At 39.4% G+C, this 20742-nt stretch overlaps 1 protein-coding gene across 2 annotated transcripts in view; it reads right to left on the bottom strand.

Annotated features, from left to right (window-relative positions):
- ANO4 (anoctamin 4) overlaps nt 1-20742 on the bottom strand; it is a 207439-nt gene that overhangs the window by 9073 nt on the left and 177624 nt on the right. For both annotated transcript variants that reach the window (XM_075152059.1, XM_075152068.1), the window contains 9 exons: nt 20526-20690; nt 16985-17021; nt 14289-14400; nt 13171-13228; nt 10400-10497; nt 6561-6703; nt 5381-5533; nt 3546-3693; nt 1005-1124 (listed from right to left, as the gene is read on the bottom strand). In XM_075152059.1, the coding sequence (XP_075008160.1) occupies nt 1005-1124; nt 3546-3693; nt 5381-5533; nt 6561-6703; nt 10400-10497; nt 13171-13228; nt 14289-14400; nt 16985-17021; nt 20526-20690 (1034 nt within the window). The remainder of the gene's footprint in view (nt 1-1004; nt 1125-3545; nt 3694-5380; nt 5534-6560; nt 6704-10399; nt 10498-13170; nt 13229-14288; nt 14401-16984; nt 17022-20525; nt 20691-20742) is intronic.

Genomic DNA, 20742 nt, shown 5'->3' with positions numbered 1-20742 from the left:
AAATATCAGTTAGTCAAACAAAAGCATTAATGCCACCCCTCCCCAGTTCATTATGCTATACTACTCAAACTTATTATTATTAATAAAAATCCCCAATATCACAAATTATCACTGACTTTTGCTGTATCACAGAGTATCTTTTGTTCTTTAGGCACTCATGAAAGGATATTTTAATTCTTCACAGTGAAAACTACTGGGACTAAGTGTATCTGCCGCTACCAGGACTCATGCTTGTAAACCAATGTTGCAATAAAAAAATGGTAGCTGTATTTGTTGTTTGGTATTTTTGGTTGGGACCCCATTTAAGACCTTTATGTAGATCCTTGATTCTTTGGACCATTAAAATCAATCAGGTACAAATCAGGTACAAATCATTACTGACTAGTCTCAGACTGCTATTTCTCCAATCTGTTGGCTGAGGACAGACATACAGATAATTAACTCCTCATTTTATTTTGATTCAAACCACAAGTATATGATTATTACTAATAATTACACCCATAAGCAATGACATAAACATATTAACCATTCAACAATTAGGAAGTGCTGGATTTGAGGTTTCGTAAAGGTAACTTAGGACAGACTGTTTATGCCTGGCAGACCTGTGAAATAACTCGGTGTGGTCACTTCTGTGCAACCTTGATTTCCTTGTGCATGTGCTGTGATACAATCTGATTATAATTTCATCTCACTGGTACCTAAGTAATCAGTCGTCTATTATTGGCCCTTTAATACCATATTTCTCCATGATGGTAGAGTCTGATTCAAGCCATGACACCACAGAAATCCTGCCAGATATCCACTTTTCGGCTTCTCCTGTATCTAAGGAAGGAATCATGCAGGTAACAGCCAAGCAGTACCATGAGCATGTCCCTGAATAGCACAGTTAATTTTTTCCATTACTGTTTTTTAAGTTCTGAAAATTAGTTCCAACCCCAAATTTATCATGATGCTTCTCCCTTGCAACGTCTTAAAGCAGAGAGGTATTTTGATCAGATACTTACCTGCAATATTTTAATGGTGAACCAGAGAATTCACTTCCATTTGATGTTGGCTCTGAACGGTTTTCAAAGTCAGACACCAGAAATACTGATAAACTGGCATTAACATAGCCAACCATACACCTAAAGGGGAAAAAATCCTGTAGTCAGGACACAACAAGGTTTTTCCATTAACTGTTGTACCTCAGAGGATGTTCTCTGGGTTTCATGAAATCCACAGTATAACTGTGATGCTTATTAATATTTGAAAGGGATGTTGAGGCAATATAAAAGAAATGCTCAAGTAGGTCAGATGGACAATAAAAGTAAAGCAATGGTAGATTTCTATGGGAGAAGAAATGGTGAAGACTGGGATTGGTTACTTTTGAAAAGAAAAGTCACCTAAAAGGTGACACAATAGAGGTAGAGAAAATAATGAGTAGCACTAGGAAGATAATCAGAATATTTCCACCGTTACCCTCACGGTACTAGAACAAAGGGACATTAAATCGGATGGAAAGGCAATACACTTAAAACAGCTTTTTGCAAAATGCCCAGTTAATCAGAGGAACTTAGTATTACAAGATCCCAGGGTGGCTGAGCACTGGGAGGGTTAGGCAGAATTTGGAGAACACTGAGTAGGAGAATGTATGTCGCCTGATGAAGGGCTGTGGGAGTCACTAGAAGGCTCAAGTTTGGTGTTAATAAAGCTGAGGAGAGATATGGCAAATGTATTCTCCTGTTCACTCTGCACTGTCCAAGCACAGGTAAGTCTAGGCACACTGCTCAGCTTGGTGCAGCATATAATGCACAGTAAGGATTGGATTGTTTTTTTTTTAACTATGGATTTTACAGTCTTCAAGAAATTACATTTAAACACCATCTGGCTTTGTCTCAAAATCTCCATACTGATTGGATTTGGAACTTAATTTAATTACAATATTTTTCTAGTATCACTGGGTGTCATATGGATCTAATACCTACAGATATTTTTTGAAAGAAAAGAGCACCTCTCTCATTTAAGTTATTCAATAGCAGATGATCTTGATTCCTTAATTTGAGGAAATTCAATATTCCTGTGGATTTTTGAATAGCTTCCTGCTTTTGTAACAGTACTTATTAATAACAATATCCAGAATGCTGACATAAATCGTTTTTATCCAAGTTGGCTCCTTCAAAGGATTACTATCTGATGGTTTCATCTAGAAATTCACTCAGAAAAGCAGCAGAAGTGTGAAAACACTGTACAAGAGGTTTGTGAAAAGATGATAAGAGCTTCCTCTGTGAGCCAAGCTACTTCCTCTATGCAGAACTAGTTTCAAAGCCAGTGAGTCATATTTGAGTCTTCATAAAAATAAAATTTCTAAAGGTGTTTTTTCAGGCACGGTGGTCCTGAGAAAATGAGTAGCAAGGAAAGTTGCTGACAGTGCCTTAATGCCCTATGGGTCTTCATAATGGCACAAGCAGAGGCACATACTCAGGAACCACTGGCAGACCAAACACTTTACCTATGAAGGGACTTTAACTCTTCACGAAAATAAATGGAACATTTCCCTTGGCACCAACTAAAATGCCAAACTCCTTGCAGGACAGCAAGTTAACAGCACTGCTAATCAGGAGCTGCCACACCAGCTGCCCATCTTCCATCAGTATGATTAAACAGTATTGACAACCAAAAGACGGCAAAAAAGCAGCAACAGCAGTACACGCTTTCTGTAGCAGGGAATAAAAATCAATCTGCCATATGTCTAATAGCAGAATGTAAACTCTCTGTCACTGTCTACTGTTTAGCTTGGATTTCTTTGAACAGGAGGGTCCTTGCTAATGGAGCTGCTAGGAGATCATTTGCAAACTGTCTATTTGTGTTCAGCTGGATTCAATGACCTTCCCCGAGTCCAACAGCCTCGATTTTACAAGTTGCCATGTAGCAGCTATACTCATACTTGCTGGTAGTGTGCATACGCTAGCATAACCTCAGTGTTTAGCAACACTGAGAGAAAATCCACTTAGGCAGCAGGGATTCAGTTCACGAATGTCTCCTGAAAGATTTAATCTAAGGACTCTAGGTTTAGAAGAAAAACAAATTACTTTGCTCTGTAAGTGTATCTTGATTTATTAGCTGGGATTTGCTTCCTCTTGTTAGACACTACTTTTTTTGAGCAATACATGCTGAATACTACATCAGAAAAAAAAGCCTAGTGAATAAGTTTAAAATGCTCATTAAATCTGTAACTGATAAATATCAACATTGCTTCAGAATGAAAAGAGGGTTATATCCATGTACAGCAGCTGGGAAGTGCAGCTTGTGCAGCGTACTGTTACAGACACCAAATCTCTGCAACAGCTCTGCCATGTTTTCCTCAAATTAACGTCATAAATCATAGTCACTCAGCAACCCATTCTGTGAATATGCAAAGCATCAATATCTATGGCTTATATCTATTACTTAAGCACAAACAATAAATTTGGGTTGGTGGAATCAGAACATACACAGACAGTACTGCTGTATCTATTCAAGTTGTAAGTGATTTTCATGCGCGTCTGTTTTCCCAAAGAAAAGCTTACTTTTGTCCGGCTTCTCCTTGGCCAGCACAAGGTCCGTATTTGTAAGCATAAACAAGGCGAGGGATGAAATCTGATGTCACAGCTATTACAAATGCATTTGTGATAACAGAAAGAATTCCAATACCTTCCAGGATCCCGTACCAGATTCCTGTTCAACAAGGAGATTATGTTAGCTCCAGAAAAAACAAGAACCAGAGTGCCTGCGATACTGCATGCTCTGAAGCAGTTGTCCCCACCACCCAAGGTCTTTTAATGTTTCTATCCGAGAGTCACTGAGTAAACATAATTTTTCTTATTGAACAGCAGGACCTCAGTGGACCAGATTTCTGTTCCCACTGGGTGGAAATTTTGTCTATCCTGCAAATAATCTCAAGGAAGCTGCAAAAATGCTCATGGAGGCCTTGGTTCCACCAAGTCACATAACCATGTGGGCTGTTTTAAGAAATGGTGTAAGCCTCCCTGCTTATGATGATGGCTATCCAGCCTTTAAGGAGGGTCTGCCAGGAGAGACACGAATATATGCAATCCATGATCTGCCTGTCACAGGGGCCTTGTGTGTAACTCGTGCACAGTTGGTCAGTATGTACCTATCGGCATCAAAATCTTCATGGCATGCTAATGCTATACAATGGCACACAACCCCTAGGCATCACCTGGGCTTTTTGGCCCATCCTCAACCATCTAACAGATCTTGTGGTACAGGCACACAGCAACTCTGGACCATCACTGAGAACCACACCAAAGGAAGGTTAGACATACCCCTTGATTTCAATGAGGCAACAAGCTGTCCCTGAAAACTTTGCTGAATAGGGAATGAATGCAACTTATTTTGAGAAATCACACCTGAATCGGCCTGAAAAAAAAATCTATTTTTCTGTGCTTTTATTATTTACATCATATAACTGTTTTTTGGAATTATGTCTGCAGTGTATGCTGTGTACTGGCTGATGTCCAGGTTTGTACCTAAACTCATAGATCCACTCTGTTCACATACAAAGCTTTACTCAGACACAGACTTCAGGTACATGGTAGACCATTCTGAGAGCACAAAGCCTGGGCTTCTGCTATTTCATGGTGTGGGCTACTAGTTTTTGCAATGCAGATGGTCAGCGAGGTATCCTAGTTACCCTCCAAAGAGACCAGGGATGCAGCATTGGGCAGATGACTTTGTTTTACAGAGTCCTTCCTAAAGGTGTTCTGCTTTTGCACACTGCAAGGACAGAAGAGATTTATAGTCAAAATATGTTCAGAGAGCCCTTGCAGTAGTGTGTGGCTGGGTGACCTCAAAGTTATGTGAACCCTATGTTTAGCAATGTAGGTGTGCCTCACTGAAAGTAAGTTGTCTCTTGGGATCTAGACCCACCCTGTCTGACCCACCAGGGACCTATTGGGCATAGCCCCTGAGTCACAGGGGAGCTTGGTTTTGGCCAGGTAAATATAAAACACACAGGTCCCTTACAGGATGGTGACTGCTTTAACTTGACTTTCAGGTTTCGGCTGCTCTGTCTGGTTATTATATTCAAACTGAGCAGCAGCACATATTCACACAGTGTGTCTGCCACAAGGAAAAACCTGCAGAGAACACTGATCACTTCATTAAAACATCTTGGCTGCTAAGTCACCCAGAAAATCATTAAAAGACATTTTCCAATATAAACTATTAATCACATAAGTAGATTGGCATCAGATACTTGAAGTTTTTTGGAACAATCAAATTGTGTGTTGTTAATGGGGAAGATGACTGAAAATACCTTAATTGCTCTTACTTGAAGTGGTCAGTGCTTTGCCTTAAAAATAACACACACACATAACAAAGACACATACAAAGAGCTCACCTATATCTTTGGCTCTTGAAGCTAAAGGTCTTCTCCACTGGGTAACAAATTTGTATGCATCAAGCCGAATTTCAATAATATTGTTAACTAAGGCCAGAAGCGGTGCCAGTGGAAAAGCTGCCACAAAAATAGTTGTGAACCCAAACTGAAGAACTAGGAAAGAAAAGGAAAGATCACAGTATAACTGTTAAGATCTAATGCCAAGGTCTAAGATACCAAATAATATATGCATACAAACATTATGTATAAATATACAAACATTTCTTATTATGCCATACCATACAATAGTCTAGTGATATCTGTACAGCAACTCCTTGCTAAAAGTTCAGAGCAAGGATGACAAGAACAAATGCACATCTGTCCCCGGGATGGACAGTAACATCTAAATTTTGTAATTTGGAGCGAAGTTTGGAGGTGGACAAACTGTGCTTTTAGAAAGAGACATTTTTACTCCAGCATCAACTAGGATCTCTCAATACCTGCAAAGATTAGGGCTGGATACATTCCTTTTTATAGTACAGATGGGCAGAAGTTTGAAAATTTGTGTAAGTTTCTAGAGGCAGGTTTTCAGACTGCCAAATTTCCTATTAATTTGAAAAGAATTGTGTGAGGGAGAAAAGAAAAAAACAATCACAACATACGCAGTTCAGTCACACAGGGCAAAAGTTCTTATTCTTTAACATTTTTTTGGGCAGTTATCCTCCCCTCTGCTCTGGATAGAGCAATGCCTTTTGGCAGCAAGCTACTTTGTAAACGTGAGGTAGTAAATGATGGTGAATTTTAAACATAAACAAGCATGCAGGTCTGTACCATGCAATTTAAAAATAAAAGGCCAAGGGAATTTCCTTTAGTAAATAACAGCAAAGTTCTTCAGAAATGTATGCAGGTGAAGAGGTGGGTTCTGGTTTGGAAAATGACCTTCCCCACACAAAGCCAGAATGAGAAGTGTTTCATAGACAGAAGGTTAGCAAACGAGCAGCAGTGCAGTTAGCTACATTGATTTGGTTTGGTTCTTACAAACTCTCTCCCATTCCTCACCTGACCTGTGAGAATGAAAGCCATTTTGCCGCCTCTTTAGCCTCATGCAGTGATAATTAAAAGAATACACCAGCCCACATCAAGAAAAAAGCAACAATATTAAAATCCAGTGAAAGAGAGAGAACGAAGGTCAGTGCCATACTCATTTCTAGATATTCATCAAAGAGTCCATAAGCATTCATAGGTTGCAGATTGTAGTCCTTCTCCCACTGTGGGAAGCTTGTTTTTCTCTGTGTGCCATACTCTTGTCGTAGTTTTCTCCTCGTCCACCAGTTTTGAATTAGCCTACATTTTCAAATAAATTAAAGAAACAAGGTAAATAATATTAGTGGCTATTTATCACAAAATTGGAAGAGGCTAAGTGTGCACAACATAGCTTGCAAAATTATTTTCCCAATGCACAGGAAAATAGAGTGTTAGTAACACATGTGGCTGATGATATGGCGTAATAGGTATGAAAACAGATACGGCTGATGCATTGTAATCCAGGCCTAGATGTTGTTAAAATGGTGGAGGGATTTTGACATATTTTCATTATTTATTTACCTTCTTTTTCTCTACACAGAATAGCAAATCACTTCAGGGTCTGTTTATATGACAGAATGCAATGCTGTGTAGAGATAGTTGAGCTTTAAATCAGAAATCAGTAAATAGAGTGCTAATGCTGCTTGATCCCTTCCTGTGTGCGAGCCGGACCTCTACACGGCTCTATAGTGTGCAGGGTAACAGTCCCCGGGCAATCCTGGAAGGGAAAATGCAACCTTGAATAGTGTCTTCAGCCAAACATTCAGAGCAACAAAAGGCAGAAAGAAGTGTGTGGACTACTGACAACATGCGGTGGCCAAAAGTCGGATGGCTGACATGAGAGCTATCTCCCTCTCAAGAAGTGGGGGAGCTGTACTGGACGTCAGGGGGAAGATATTGTTCCTGAAGAAACGCATGTGTAGGGGCACCATGGGTGACACTGAGCCAGAAGAGAAATGAGTGCTCACATCTGAAATAAACACCTTTGCCTCTCCAGGTCAGGGAATTGCACTGGTTTGGCCAACAAAGGGCACGAGTTACAGTTAGTATAGAGAGCAAAAAAACCCCACGACACAGATTTTCTCCAAAGTTTCAGTTGGCTCCTTCATCTCAGCAAGATAGAAGGTGATGGCTCACCCAAATAATTCAAACCTTATCCTGACTGTGCCTTGCTTCTTGCCTTCACAGTGGCCTGGTCTGCTCTGTGAATGGTAGGCAGTGGATTTGGATAAGGGTTTGGCCAACTGCCTGTTTTGTTAAAGATTAGAGATTACTTTTCCATGCAGGCCATTTACCAGAGAGGTTATAGCTTTTCTTGTCTTCCTTAAAGAAGTGTAGGTGCAACTGAGTGCAGGGCATTAAAATCTAGAGTTTAGAAGCACAAGAAAAAAATTTAGAAGTACAAGCATGGACTTCAAGTCAAAATTTGGAAGTACAAGAAATTATTAAAATATTTGGTTTTAGCAGCTTGCAGCCAGTCTGTAATGTGTAAAAAGCCTAAAAAGGCCTTTCCTGTGAATGACCATGATTGTGATTGATGAACTGTAGAACAGTTAAGGTCACATCTTTGCAGTCCACAGCACCCTTTGGGTCTTTGCCTCTTGTGTCCTGCCCGTGAGAAAGTGAGAGGGCTGAGAAACTGAATTCCTGCAAAGGCAGCAAATTGAGGGGTTGAGGTGGGACCAATACGGTGAGACAGATCCCAGTTAACTTCCTACTTTGTGAAAGTGGCAACCCATAACCAATGTTACTAAATATCTAAGACTCCTAGTAAAATTCAGAGAGATGTCATTTTCTGATTTATGTGTGAGCAAAATGCGAGCAATGCGATGTAATGTCGTTTTAATATGGACGTATGTTCTTCTTTCAAGAAAAACACCAACTTGAAATTGCAGTTTTCCACCTCCAAATGAAGCAATAATTTATACTTTGTTTCTTAGTTATTGCAAATGTATCTTGCAGGAGAGGAGAACTGATGCACACTTTCAGAGGTTTCGAGGTGGTGTTTGTATGAAGCAGAAGCACCACTCTGACATGCCAGTACCTGTATTAAAAATGTAACCACTAAACAATCAATGCTCTAGCATACACCTTAGGGCCTCTCTTTGATATGTCTGAAACCTAGTTTTTAACTCTCAGGCAGAAATTTCGGAAGAGAAGCCAATGCCAATGTATCAGTGAGAAATGTGATGGCAGGCGCTGGGGTTCCTGTCACCAAGGAACACCCGGTGGCATTTCTGAATTGCCCTGTGTGTCTCTGTGGTCCCTGTGAGAGCACATGCCTGCACCAGAGCTGGGCTGCCACCCTGAAATGGTGCAAAAAACCACTCTCCAAAACAGGCTGCTGGTGCTCCTCTCCTGGGGCTGTCTTATGGGGAAGTATTCTCTGCTATCATCTTTGGCACTGCGCAGTGCTGGCTCTGCCTGGGTCTCGGCAGGCAGTAGCTGGCACATGGGTGGAGGTGCAGTGATGTTCTGCTACAGACTATAGGATTGCCTCCAAATCCTTTGGCCATCCACATGGTGTTGGCTCCAATCATGCTTTTAGCAGAAATGATCACCTTTTTTTCACACAAAAAGGAAATGCACTTGCCTGCAGCATTTCAGGGCTAGAAGGTGGACTGAAAGGTCTGGAAAGCAAATACGTCTCTCATCAGAATAAATTGAAGCATCTCACATTGTTGTGACTGTGTGTTTTGTTTGTCATTTTCATTGTGACACTAAAGTGAAGAGCCTGACTTCACCTGAAGCAGTTTATTCCTACTAAATCACTTGTTCTTAAATAATCTCCTCCTATCTCCTTCAGTCACCTTCTTTAATTCCCTTCTGTATGCTTTATTAGGTTTCGAAATCCCTATTAATAGGTAGCAGAAAGATCTAATGAAAACTGACAAAAGAGGCAGGGAGTGGAAAGAGAAGGATCAATACTGCTGCTGCTGTTACCTCCTCCTCACCCTGGCTAATTCCTGCAGCCCTAACAGCTGCAAAATCCTAGCAAGCAGCACAAGGCACAAACCCGGGAAGATAGAGAGATAGTGAGCTTTGAGTACCTTGATTGCCAATTACTCTGTGCATTTAAATCATTTACTCCGTTCTCATTACAGCTAGATGTGATCAGCACTGAGGCTGCCTGAAATCGCTTCTGCAACATGTTTCTGCAGTTTAGGGACCAAACTCTGCACTAGCTCTGCTGTGGATCCTGCAGCAAAGCAAAACCCTCTGAACTTTGCAAGGGCAAACTTTCTGACAATGTCAATGCTCTCTTATGTTTTCACACTTGCTAATTTCCCTTGATGACCTGCCACACTATCTCTAGCATCAACTGTCTATATTAATCATATTAAACATGCCCATTAAATACTAATCAATAAGAAATGAACCCATAGGAAATGAATAATCGTCAACCTTTTTAGCTAGGGGACAGCTCCATAATACCCTAAAGATCACTAGGGAACTTGCCTATATACCAGTCAGTACATTTTTCTATTTCTGAGAGTGTATATGCCAGCAGTGCATTTTTTCCAGCTCTTACCTGCCTTTTCAGGCATCTTTTATCACCCAGCAAGGAGAAATCCAATTTAGAACTTACTGGCATAGCTAAAAAATTATACATATGATATTTCTTGTGTAAGGAATACAGCAGTCCTACAGTTATTTTTAAGGAGTTTTAAAACAGGGAATACAATTTAATGAAATCAAGTACTTCCCATATATTCTTTATTTGTTAATATTTATATTACACTTTCACTTTTACAAACTATGTTCAATATGAAAAAAAAACCCAAACACCATGTATCTCTATACATCTGAAAATCTATATTAAGAGTTTTGTATCCTAGGGGGGATTTTCTATTGTAATGACTACTGTATCTTGCTTTTATGTAACTGGCCATAAGGAAAGCATAAACTTAGTATTGTGCTGTGACCCATGGAAGCATAGGCATTATATTTACTTACGGGTAGCCCAGTTCCATGAAGTTATTCCAGATCTGCTTTAGCACCATTATAATACCCATTTGCATACAGAGATCAATAAGGCAACCACTAGGGTGGCACTACAGAAAAAAAGAAACAAAAGGTTAAACAGAAATGATGCTGAGTTTTTAAGCATTTCTTAAAGACTGTAAATGGATATTACATAATTTACTTAAAGGAAATTAAATGCTGTCCTCTTTAATTTTTTTAAAAAAATAAACTCATGGGAGCATATGAGACTGTATTGAGCCTTTTAAGCCTATAATCTAATTCTCTGCAGAGGTCAGAATCAGTTGAAACCAATGCAGTTTTCACATTATGCTAATGTGATGCTAATATGTTGTGCAACTGTGTGTGGGACAGAGGCAAAGGCTAACAAGTTTCTTCAATGATTTTAATAGATTTTGGGGAGGGTGACTGTGCCTCAAGTCAAAGAATGAAGAGAAAATTCCTCCTGGCTGCACAGGCAAAGAGTTGACTCCTAAAGGATAGACCTAATACTGTTTACTGAGTACTATTTAATGCATATGACTGAGTGGACTATGCAAAGTTTATTATCTTCTCGAAGAACTAAAAATCTCTAACTGTCAAACAACAGTTCTCAGTGTCTCTTGCTGAGTGCTTGCTTGCTTTAGTAGTGGCTCCAGGCCCTTAAAGAAGTGGTGCTGCTTTTGGGAGAGATGCTCAGCTAGTACAAATTTAAGTAATTCCACAATTTTTCATCTAGTTTTGGAAGAAACAGAAAAGGGCCAAAAACTTTCTGCTCTCAAACAGCATTTTTCACAATTGACTTTGCAGATCCGAACAGTGGAGGTCCAAGCTGTCTTGTTAGATCCTTGGTATTATGGATAAGTTGAACAGATCATTGTCATAGAACTGGAACTACTTTGCTTTAACTTTTAGGGAGAAAAAATTTGACATTAGTAACAAAATGTGATATTAATTTCTTATACATACATTATACAGTGCTCAGAACCAGGGTCCCTGCTGAGGTTTCTCTTGACCTCATTCAGCTTCTCTTTACATTAATAGGGTGGCAGATGATTTCTTTTTTAAATTAACTTTTCTAGCATATTATTAAATCATCATCCTTCTGTTTTTAGAAATCAGTCACAGGAGCCAATATAACCTAAGAGACGTAGGGGCAGTGTTAATGAAATAGCAGTGATGTTACAACCATAACATCACTAATGCACTTTGTACATTGAGGTCTGAATATGCCCATGGACACTGGACCAGACGATATCATGTTATTAAGTGTCTTACAGTTGGCTTCAAGAGGTGAAGAGAGGGCTATTGGAGGGATATCTGGGCATTATATTCTACATTATGTTTCTAATAAGACCTAAACCAGATATGGTCAATAAAGTTGAGACTTTTTTATTAGACATTTCTTTTATTATCAGACTTTTTTTTTTCTCTGAGAAAGGCAAAATAGTAGGCACTACTAATAGCAGCTTCCACCACCAACTGACCCAGCCTGTAACACCTCGCTGCTGCACTTCCCTCCCAAACCTTTGCTCCTCCCATCTCTGCTCCTGCAAGTGAGGTTCTTTCCCTACTCCCTGATGCCTCTCTGAGATGATTCAGTCCAGTAACTCATGAGAAAACTAATACAGCCAGAAAAAGGAAATGTTTCCTGCTGATACAGGGAACTGAATAGACTCCTCACAGGGTTGGACAAGCCAGAGCCAGTGCAGAGGAAGAGGAAGGAGCAAACTTCTGTGGGAAGTCAAAGGAAGAGCAGAACTGTCCTCTTTTGGCAGCAGCAAGCTTCTAGGTCAGCTTGGCCCCCTCAGACTTTGGAGGGATGTTCAGTGAATTTCTGTCTGCCTGTTTATCAATTTTTCTTTCCTTGAATGTACAGAATTCACTACTTCAAAATTAAGATGGCTTTTTCAAATTATTCCTTTTTTTGCTAGTGTTCGGATGACCTCTATTAACCAAAATATTTAGATATCTGGAAGTGTTTGTAAATTCATGTTGGCAGTGTAAGACCTGCATTTTCCACTTGCCATTTGTCATGTATTTGCAAAGTTGTTCCAGTTATTCAGCTGTGAAGCAGGGAAGAAACCATGGGATTTGAGTGTGCAAATAGCAGCACTGGAAGCTACATGACTGATCCAGAAACTGTTGCTGTTCACCTCCAATAACTCGCAAATGGGTTGTGAGTTCTGAATGTATTTGCCAAAAAAAATGGGATTGGCCCTTGAGTGACTTGCAAAGCCAACCTCTCATTGCTCTCCAAGTCCATTTGGTTTTACAGACATGGAACATTATGCCAGTACCTCTTTTGGGAAGTTTGTTCAGTTGTTTTTGTCAATTTTCAAGTGCATTTTATGTGTGTGGATTTTTAAGTTATTATTTTATTATTTTAGCTCCCTGGTCAGCAAGGCTAGAAAAGCTGAGAAGAAAGGATTTTTTTAGAAGCAAAGAGTTGTCAGATTCATATCTGACTTTGATTCATTTCAAGGATGAAATATTTCCAATGTAAAAATGTGAGTAATGTTTAAACCACTATCCAAATGTGATGCAAACACTAAAACTGCTAGCATTGAAAAGGGCATATATATATATCAATCTGTAGATGTTTTTGTAGAAGATGGTAGTGTCAGCAGCATGGAGTTAGATAGCAACTGAAAACCCAGTAAAACACTCAAAAATACCTAGACAGAGTTATGTGTCTGCCTCTGCTTGCATTCACTGCATCTGTGGGCAGCAGATAAATCGGTGTGTAGTTAGCGAACACTCACCTCTTCCAGTCTCCACCGGTTTATCAGCCTTAAGTAGGCACCAGGGTGTCCTGTAAATCTTTAACACAGGAATATACATCAACTTTGTTGTGTAAGCAGTCTGGTCACAGTAGTAGAAGAAAGCTCACACTGTTGTTTTATTTAATGTCATCTTAGCGTGATTGATACAACTATAAAAGATGTTACACTGCGAAAAGTTTTGGGGGATTCCTGGAATAATTTCTGTGAAGTGCTAAGTATATTTTCACTTCCGGTTTTATTTCAATACCAAATACTCTGCTGTTGGATATTCAGCATATGCAGAGAAGAGAGAAAATCTGAATAAAACTGTTCATGTCAGTTTGGAAAATAGCTTTCAACCGCCAGGCCATTTCCTTACACCATAATGTGGGCTGTGATATCTGCTTTTCTATGAAATCAGTGAAAATGTTAGTTTTCATTAGGAAAACATGATTTTCTTCCTATTCTCCCGTGTTTTCTCCCAAAATGATTCCCATAACTTCCCACATGCGAGTAATCCATACTGATGGATTCTTCTACTCAAGCCTTCTCTACCCAAAGGCTCTTCTTTTGCTTTTAGGGGACTTGCAGAAAGAGACGTACAAATATATATATATATTTCATTTTCTGTGGGAAAAAACAGCTGATCACTCATAATTCACTCTTAACAGTCCAAATCATATAACAGAAGAAACAAAGTATTCAGGCAATTGGACTAGATGATCGTTGTAGGTCCCTTCCAACTGAACTCTTCTATTCTATTCTATTCTAGTCTATTCTGAAAGAAAAAGACACAGTGTTATTTACTTACTTGTACAAATTACACACATAAAGACAGAGTGAAATGACCTGCATGTATAGTAATTGGGACGCATTAGTTCCAGTAGTGAAATTCTTAAAAGTTAGCATTGAGCCAATGTGGTGCTAGGAAAAGAAAACTACATCTGTTTCTGGGCTTTTGAAAGGAAAATAAAACTGCAATCTGTCCTGCTTTGCTATTATGGAATTTGCATTTTGAGATGTGTGATAATATGGTCCCATTTTGTTTCATTACAGACAATTTTATTTCTTCTCTCTATTTCATTTTGCACATATAAGGGTGCAGAAATCAATCCTACCTTCCAAGGAAGAATGCTATATAAAAGGTAGAGCTGTTCAGATTGACAAACTGAAAAAGAAACATTTTCAGAGTGAAGCTGTTCTCCCACTCGGATTCGGTACGAGGCTGCTCTGTGAAGAAAGAGAGCAGAGTTTCAGAGGTTTAATCAGATTAACAATTTCCCTTGGCACAAAGGCTGCACACACCTATCAGAGCTGGCAATGTATTTGTAAATTAGCCTGCTGATTTCAAAATACAAGCTGACAGAAGAAATTGTATCCAAAAGCAGCACACAGCATGTGAGCTTGTAAAGGCTTTGAAATCTCTTCTGATATCTGGATATGTATATTCCCAGGAGACTGTAAGAAAGTGGTCGAGATAATGTGCATAATAAAATCCCTCCGGATTCCTGTGTGCTTTACAGGCTCAGGCTCTTGTCTTGTTTCCTTTTCTGCAACCTACCATAATGACATTACCAGAAAGCACCCCACTACAAGTGACAAGTGCCTTTTTTTTAGAGATGTCACACTGAACTGGAGCAATTCTTCCTTGTAATTCTGTTTCATGGATTTGCCCACCATGCTGGCACCTAAGGACTCTATACAGGTATCAGCGGAGTGCCACTGCATGACTCCCTTTCCTTGACCCAGGGAGCTCATGACAGAAGACTCAGAAAAAATATTTTGCAACGGATGGGGTAAGGCAAATGGGAAAGGGGAAGATATATTCTTCCCTTCAGGTAGGCTCTTAATCTCCATCTAAAGAGATACCAAGATAGAAGTTAACAAAACAACTTCTATGCCAACACACCAGTACTATGTCCTGGAACTACTTTCCAGTTGTCAGGAGCTTGTTATTAGTCAACCATTGCTGTGAACAGGAGTAATCATAGGAGAAGTGGAGGTACTAATGGTGATTCTGAGGATCATAATGGCAGTACTCACATATTACTTCCAAAGGAGCCTCCAATATAGTATTGGAAGTACAGAAACAACAACGATAAACTATATTCTCTTTAATGAGAGCTGCCCTACCCATGAGGAAATTTCAAATAGATGCATCAACAAAACCATAAAACAGACGATAAATTAACAACTGTGTTAGTGATTTGGAAATGCCTGCCAAGAAACCCAAGTTTTTGTGTATGCCAGTACGTACATATTTAGCTAAGCAGAAAGAAATAAAACATTGTGGATTTCTGATGCCAGCCTGTGGGAAGTACAAGTTTGACTTTAACAAGGCTGCTGCAGCTGAAGCTTTGCTCCTATGCCCATCAGAGACAATCACAATGCTCTGGAGGAGCACGGATGCGAGCTCTGAAAAAGGTCATGTAAAGGCTAAAGAAGGACACCCTGAATGTAGTTTTGCTGCCAATCCCACTCTGAGCTTATTACACTGATAAAGATCATTCAAACCAAATCAGCTACTTAGACCATCAGAGTAAAAACCACAAAACAGTCTGAACACTGTCAGAACAGCTTGACCCGCTGAGTTTTCATACAAGTGCTTTCTGTACAGGCTACAAGAAGCAGACCTACCTTGATGACAACCTGGCAGAAAGTAATCAAGCTTCAAGATCTCTAGACCATATCTTACTGTCCCCAGGGTGTCACAGGCAGTAAAAGGGCATAGCCTGTGCAAATCACATACTTGAAAGTCGTATTTCTCCACTGTAACTAGCAGGTATCTTTTCCATGGATGCAGGATGGCAAAAAAATATTTTAAATTTATAGCATACAAATGAGGACTCTCAGTCTAATAAGAAACAACAGAATAAAATGCTATCTTACACAGATGTGCTTTAAACACATCACCTATGACTTCCCAGCTGTAGAAAAGCCAAAATCAGCTGTGTGTTTTCTTTGAGCAGACACCAAAATCTGTCCACCTGGTTCAAAATACCTTACTGAACATCATCAATGTACAAAGGTATGCAGAAGCTCAAAATAATCTCCTCAAACCACTTCTACACACGCCATAATATGGTTCGCTTAATAGGCCTTCAGCAAGAGCCTCCTTTCACACTTCTTGACACTAAGGAGCCCTTGCCAATTGCCATCAACTAGTGCAGTCTTCCAGCATGATCAGGATCTCCAGAGACTCTGCCTGAGCCACGGATATATGAGTGATAGCCTATTGCTACCCCAGTGACAGTACATGTTGTCCTTACTCTAGCATAAAGATCACCTTTATGGGTGAGCTGAAAAGATTACAGAAACTTAGAACACCATTAGAGTTTAGGTGTGGTAGAGTTGATGAGTCACCTAGTTATTTTCCCTCCAAATTACTGCCCCTCTTAAAGGCATATGTTTGATAGTCAATAAGCACCTCAGTTTCAAGCTATAAATTCAGCTTCCAGAAGTGATTCCCTCATTTTCAGGTCTTCACAAAACCTGGGGGTGTGAGTGCTCAGTCTTTCTGAAAACTCATGCTTTTTCCCCCCAAGGTAACAGTTTGTTTAATTTCTTACAAGATAAGGAGTTGGAACAAGAACGAAGCATGGCAGGTGGGTGATTGTTGTCACCACTGATTGAATGGCACTATAGCTTAGTTTATACACTCCTTTATTATAAAGTTAAGAAAAACATTAATTCCTATAGATTGCAAATTAATCAGGATTTTTCATATTTATACAGCGAGTTTGAACGCTATCAGAGTATAGGGACCAAAAAAATCAGTACAATATCATTCAATTTTGTATTTAACATTGCTTACCTAAATTAGTCAGGAAAAGAGCAACCTTTTCATACAGCTGTAACAGAGAAGAAACAGCCTTTTAGATATGTGACCAGCTCAAAAATATAGAACTGCTTTCTAAGTAGAATAACCGTTCTTACATGTTAAATCTGACATCCAAGTGGTCTCTGTGATGTTCTGATAATGATAATAATAAAACTATATAGTAATAATATAATAATGATATAATCAAACAAGGAACAATAATATTTTTAAAGCTTACACTCAGCTCTTTTCATCCACAATATATGCAGAAAAAATGCTGTCGCTGTCCCTATTTTACATACACAGTGAAAAAGCATCAGATAAGTTTTCCAAACACACAAAGCAGAACATTAGCACAACTGGGATTGTTGTTTTAGTTTCTTATGGAACATGTATCTCACAAAAAAATCACCCTAGTAAGAGCATGCTCTGTCATGTTGGGTATTTTGTTTGGGATTTTTTTGGTGCTGAAAGGAAAGACACTGGGGAGACAGGGTTGCTTCAGATAAAGTCTTTAGTAATCCCCACGACCAGACATATTTCTTGCTCTGAGTCAGTGACATTGTTCTAAATACTAAGTGGTACTTTCTGCACTTAGCAGATACCACGCTCTCAAACTCTCTGGGAGACTGCTAACTTCATAAAGCTTACAAAAACTAACAACGATTTCTATTTGCTTTAAATTAGTCTGGAGCCTATTTCCACAAAATGCTAAATGTCCTTAACTCTCACTGATGTCTACAGGGATACAAAGCTCCTCATATTTCAGGCTCAAGTACTTACTTATTCCTAAAGTGCATATCAGCAATGTTTCTTTTCATTTGCAGTTATCCTTACAAACTCTTGCTTAAATTGAGTTATGTACAATTTACAGACCAAACTGCCTGCTTAAGAACTGAAGTCATCCTGAATTATCTCATCCATGTTAACAACCACTTCTTGCTTAGAATAGCTGTTTGCTGCCTTTGCCTTTGGAGTAAACAGTTTTGTTTCAAGTAATGAAAAAGGTGGTTTCTTCCAGGTTTAAAAGCATCTCTTAAGGGCAACTGTAAAAGTGCTAAATGTCTGGGTGGTTTATATCCTGATCCCAGCAGGGAGTGTGCTATTTTATAAATGTACATTGCTCTGCAGAAGGGGGTATCAAAACTATTTTGTTGCTGTTCCTCCTGGAACAGTAAGACTGTGTTAGAGATTCTGTTAACAATGTTTGGATCTAATTATCTGCTACCGCAGTTATCACTACTAGTCCCAAGGGGCCTTGTTTAGGATCATATTCTGTTCTGCGTTCATCTTTTCTATGGGCGATATCACTGGAATTGACAGGTTTTATTAACCTAGGTAAAGCTAATGATTGTTCCCAGGTCAGGCTGCAGGATTATCTGGGAGACATTATGCTTGAAGGTAATTTCATTCTGTCATGATGGATGTGTCAGTGCATGTACCTAGCTCTCACAGCACCCAATCTAGAAGTTACTTGTGGTCTAGACCTTTCCCCTGATGCTTAGAGAGTTGTCAACTCGTATCAGAATCACTGGCGGTTTTCCAGGCTTCCTGGCAGTGAATTCCTTACTGTTATATACATCTTGGTCCACTCTGGTTTTATTACTATATCTTTGCTTGCTCTCCTGTTACTTTTCTTGAGTCACAGTTTGTAGAGGATTCAACTACCTGAATTGCTCCTGAGGAGAAAAAAAATTTTTTTCAAAAGAAATCCCACTACTGTCCTTCAGTAAACTACATTAATACCTCATGGGAAGTGAGGGATTATGTTCTTAAGTCTTTCTTTTGAAAAGCTTATGCAGTTTCATATTTTGGGGATCTTTTGTTTCCATAAGCTATATCTAAGGCTGTGGTGTTTATTGCATGGTAATGAGTATAAGGCTTAAGAAATCCATCTTTGCAGTGCTCTATTTATTTGATGTATTTTAGGAAATAAAACAAAGTTTCTCAAAAGGCACCTTCAAGCCATCTTCCATTATTTAAAAAATTTCTCTAAGCTGTAAAACTCTTCGAGAACCAAATGATTTTTTTGTGCAGTATTTCTTTGTTGCTGCTTCACTGCATATACAATGACTTATACTGAGAGCTCGGAAATGGATCTTGTGCTGACATAGATATATATTTTCTTTTTATTTCTTCTGTGCTTATTGTGTGCTCTAGGTAGATTAAAGAAAACCCCCCAAAACTGCAGACAACAAACAATAAATCAAAAATAACATAAGAGAGCCTTCAGGACAAATTCAGAGAGAATAACAGCTTCCACCTCTTCTTTCTGCCCTTTCTCAGCCCGTAGTCCGACCTTAGGGAAAACATAGGAAAGTCAACAGTTCTTGATAGACTGTCCTAGTCACCAATCCAGTCGTGCCTCTGCCAAAGGGAGAAGTGAAGTCCTGCAGCAAAGCCTCTTGGAATTTCCTGCTATATAAACAAGGGGCTGTTAAAATTAATTTTCAGATGATGGAAATGCTTGGGTATTGCACAGGAAAGGAAGTAGTCTCCAAGCCAGCACTTGGAAACGTGCAGGCCTGAAATAACATCTTATACTTCCCCTAGGAATTAAGTCAGCATATCTCCTGGAGCAAAGCCTAACATGCTTTTTGTAGAAGATGCTTGCTACTGAGTGGGTAGAGATACTCCACCCTGGCTCCAGAATCTGGATAGTTTGTAGGTTGATCCCTCCTCCCCCTTAAAATGCATTCTTATAATGTCAGTTGACAAAAACCTGATAGTAAAAGACACCTCTTGCCAAGAGCAACTAACAGAAGACACATTGTTATCAGAGCAATATACAGAAGTACCTGCATCTCGATGGAAGGATGAAACTCATTCCCCATCTAATCTATGCTATACTTAGTCTTATGGGGGCTGTTACCACACAGAAATTCCTTTTTTGTGTTTGTCCCAAGTCTGGTTCCAAACCAGTTCACAACAATAACCTGACCTCAGCCAGCCCCCCTGCAATGCACCCAAACCATGTCTCTGGTGTACCCTGGCAAAGGCCATAGGCAGCTCACGGAACAAGTCATGTCTGCTCAAGCCTCGTGAAGTTTTCAGCCCAAGGGAGTTCTCCTGCATATGAACATTGTTTCTGTATATGCACATCCTCACTGGTAAACTACTGTGAAAACTGAAGCTGGAATTACTGAAACTAGTATAAATAAGAATTAAGCTTGGCGACTGTATTTAAAAAATAACATCAAAACACTAATTAAAAAGAAGAATATTAATGAAATGGACTGAAACCTGCAAACATATGAAAGGAAAAAAAGAGGCAGAGGATAAAATAGGAGTATAAACATGTCTCCCTAAAATATTTTTTAGAACATTCAAACACGCTTTACATAATATTTTGGGTTTGGAATTGTACTTTACATAAATAGTGAATGATGTCCAAAAACAATAAAGCCATGTCTGGCTTAGCAAGACATTCCATTCCTGCTGAAAAGGGAACCAAAGGCATTTGGTGGTCTGCAGGCTGAGATATCTACTGATCTGATGGCGTGGGTATAACTTTGGATATGTTAGTTTTACTCACCACATTCAGTAGCATGATGATGCAAAAGTTGATGCACACTGCAGTCCCTGTAGTTGCAACCTGAGAGTTATTCCTGATTAAAGCCCACTTAAAGGCAGCAAAAGTGCTGACAGTCACAACACGGTAAATAACAATGCCAAAAACAGCAGCAATCACCACACAGATCTAAAGGAAGACAAAATCAGAGAGAAGAACCTGAAAACTTTCAATAGAACAG

The sequence above is a fragment of the Calonectris borealis genome, chromosome 1, assembly GCF_964195595.1.
Source record: "Calonectris borealis chromosome 1, bCalBor7.hap1.2, whole genome shotgun sequence".
Taxonomy (NCBI): Eukaryota; Metazoa; Chordata; class Aves; order Procellariiformes; family Procellariidae; genus Calonectris; species Calonectris borealis.
Note: the sequence above shows the minus strand (reverse complement) of the source record. Positions and strands in the feature narration are given on the sequence as shown.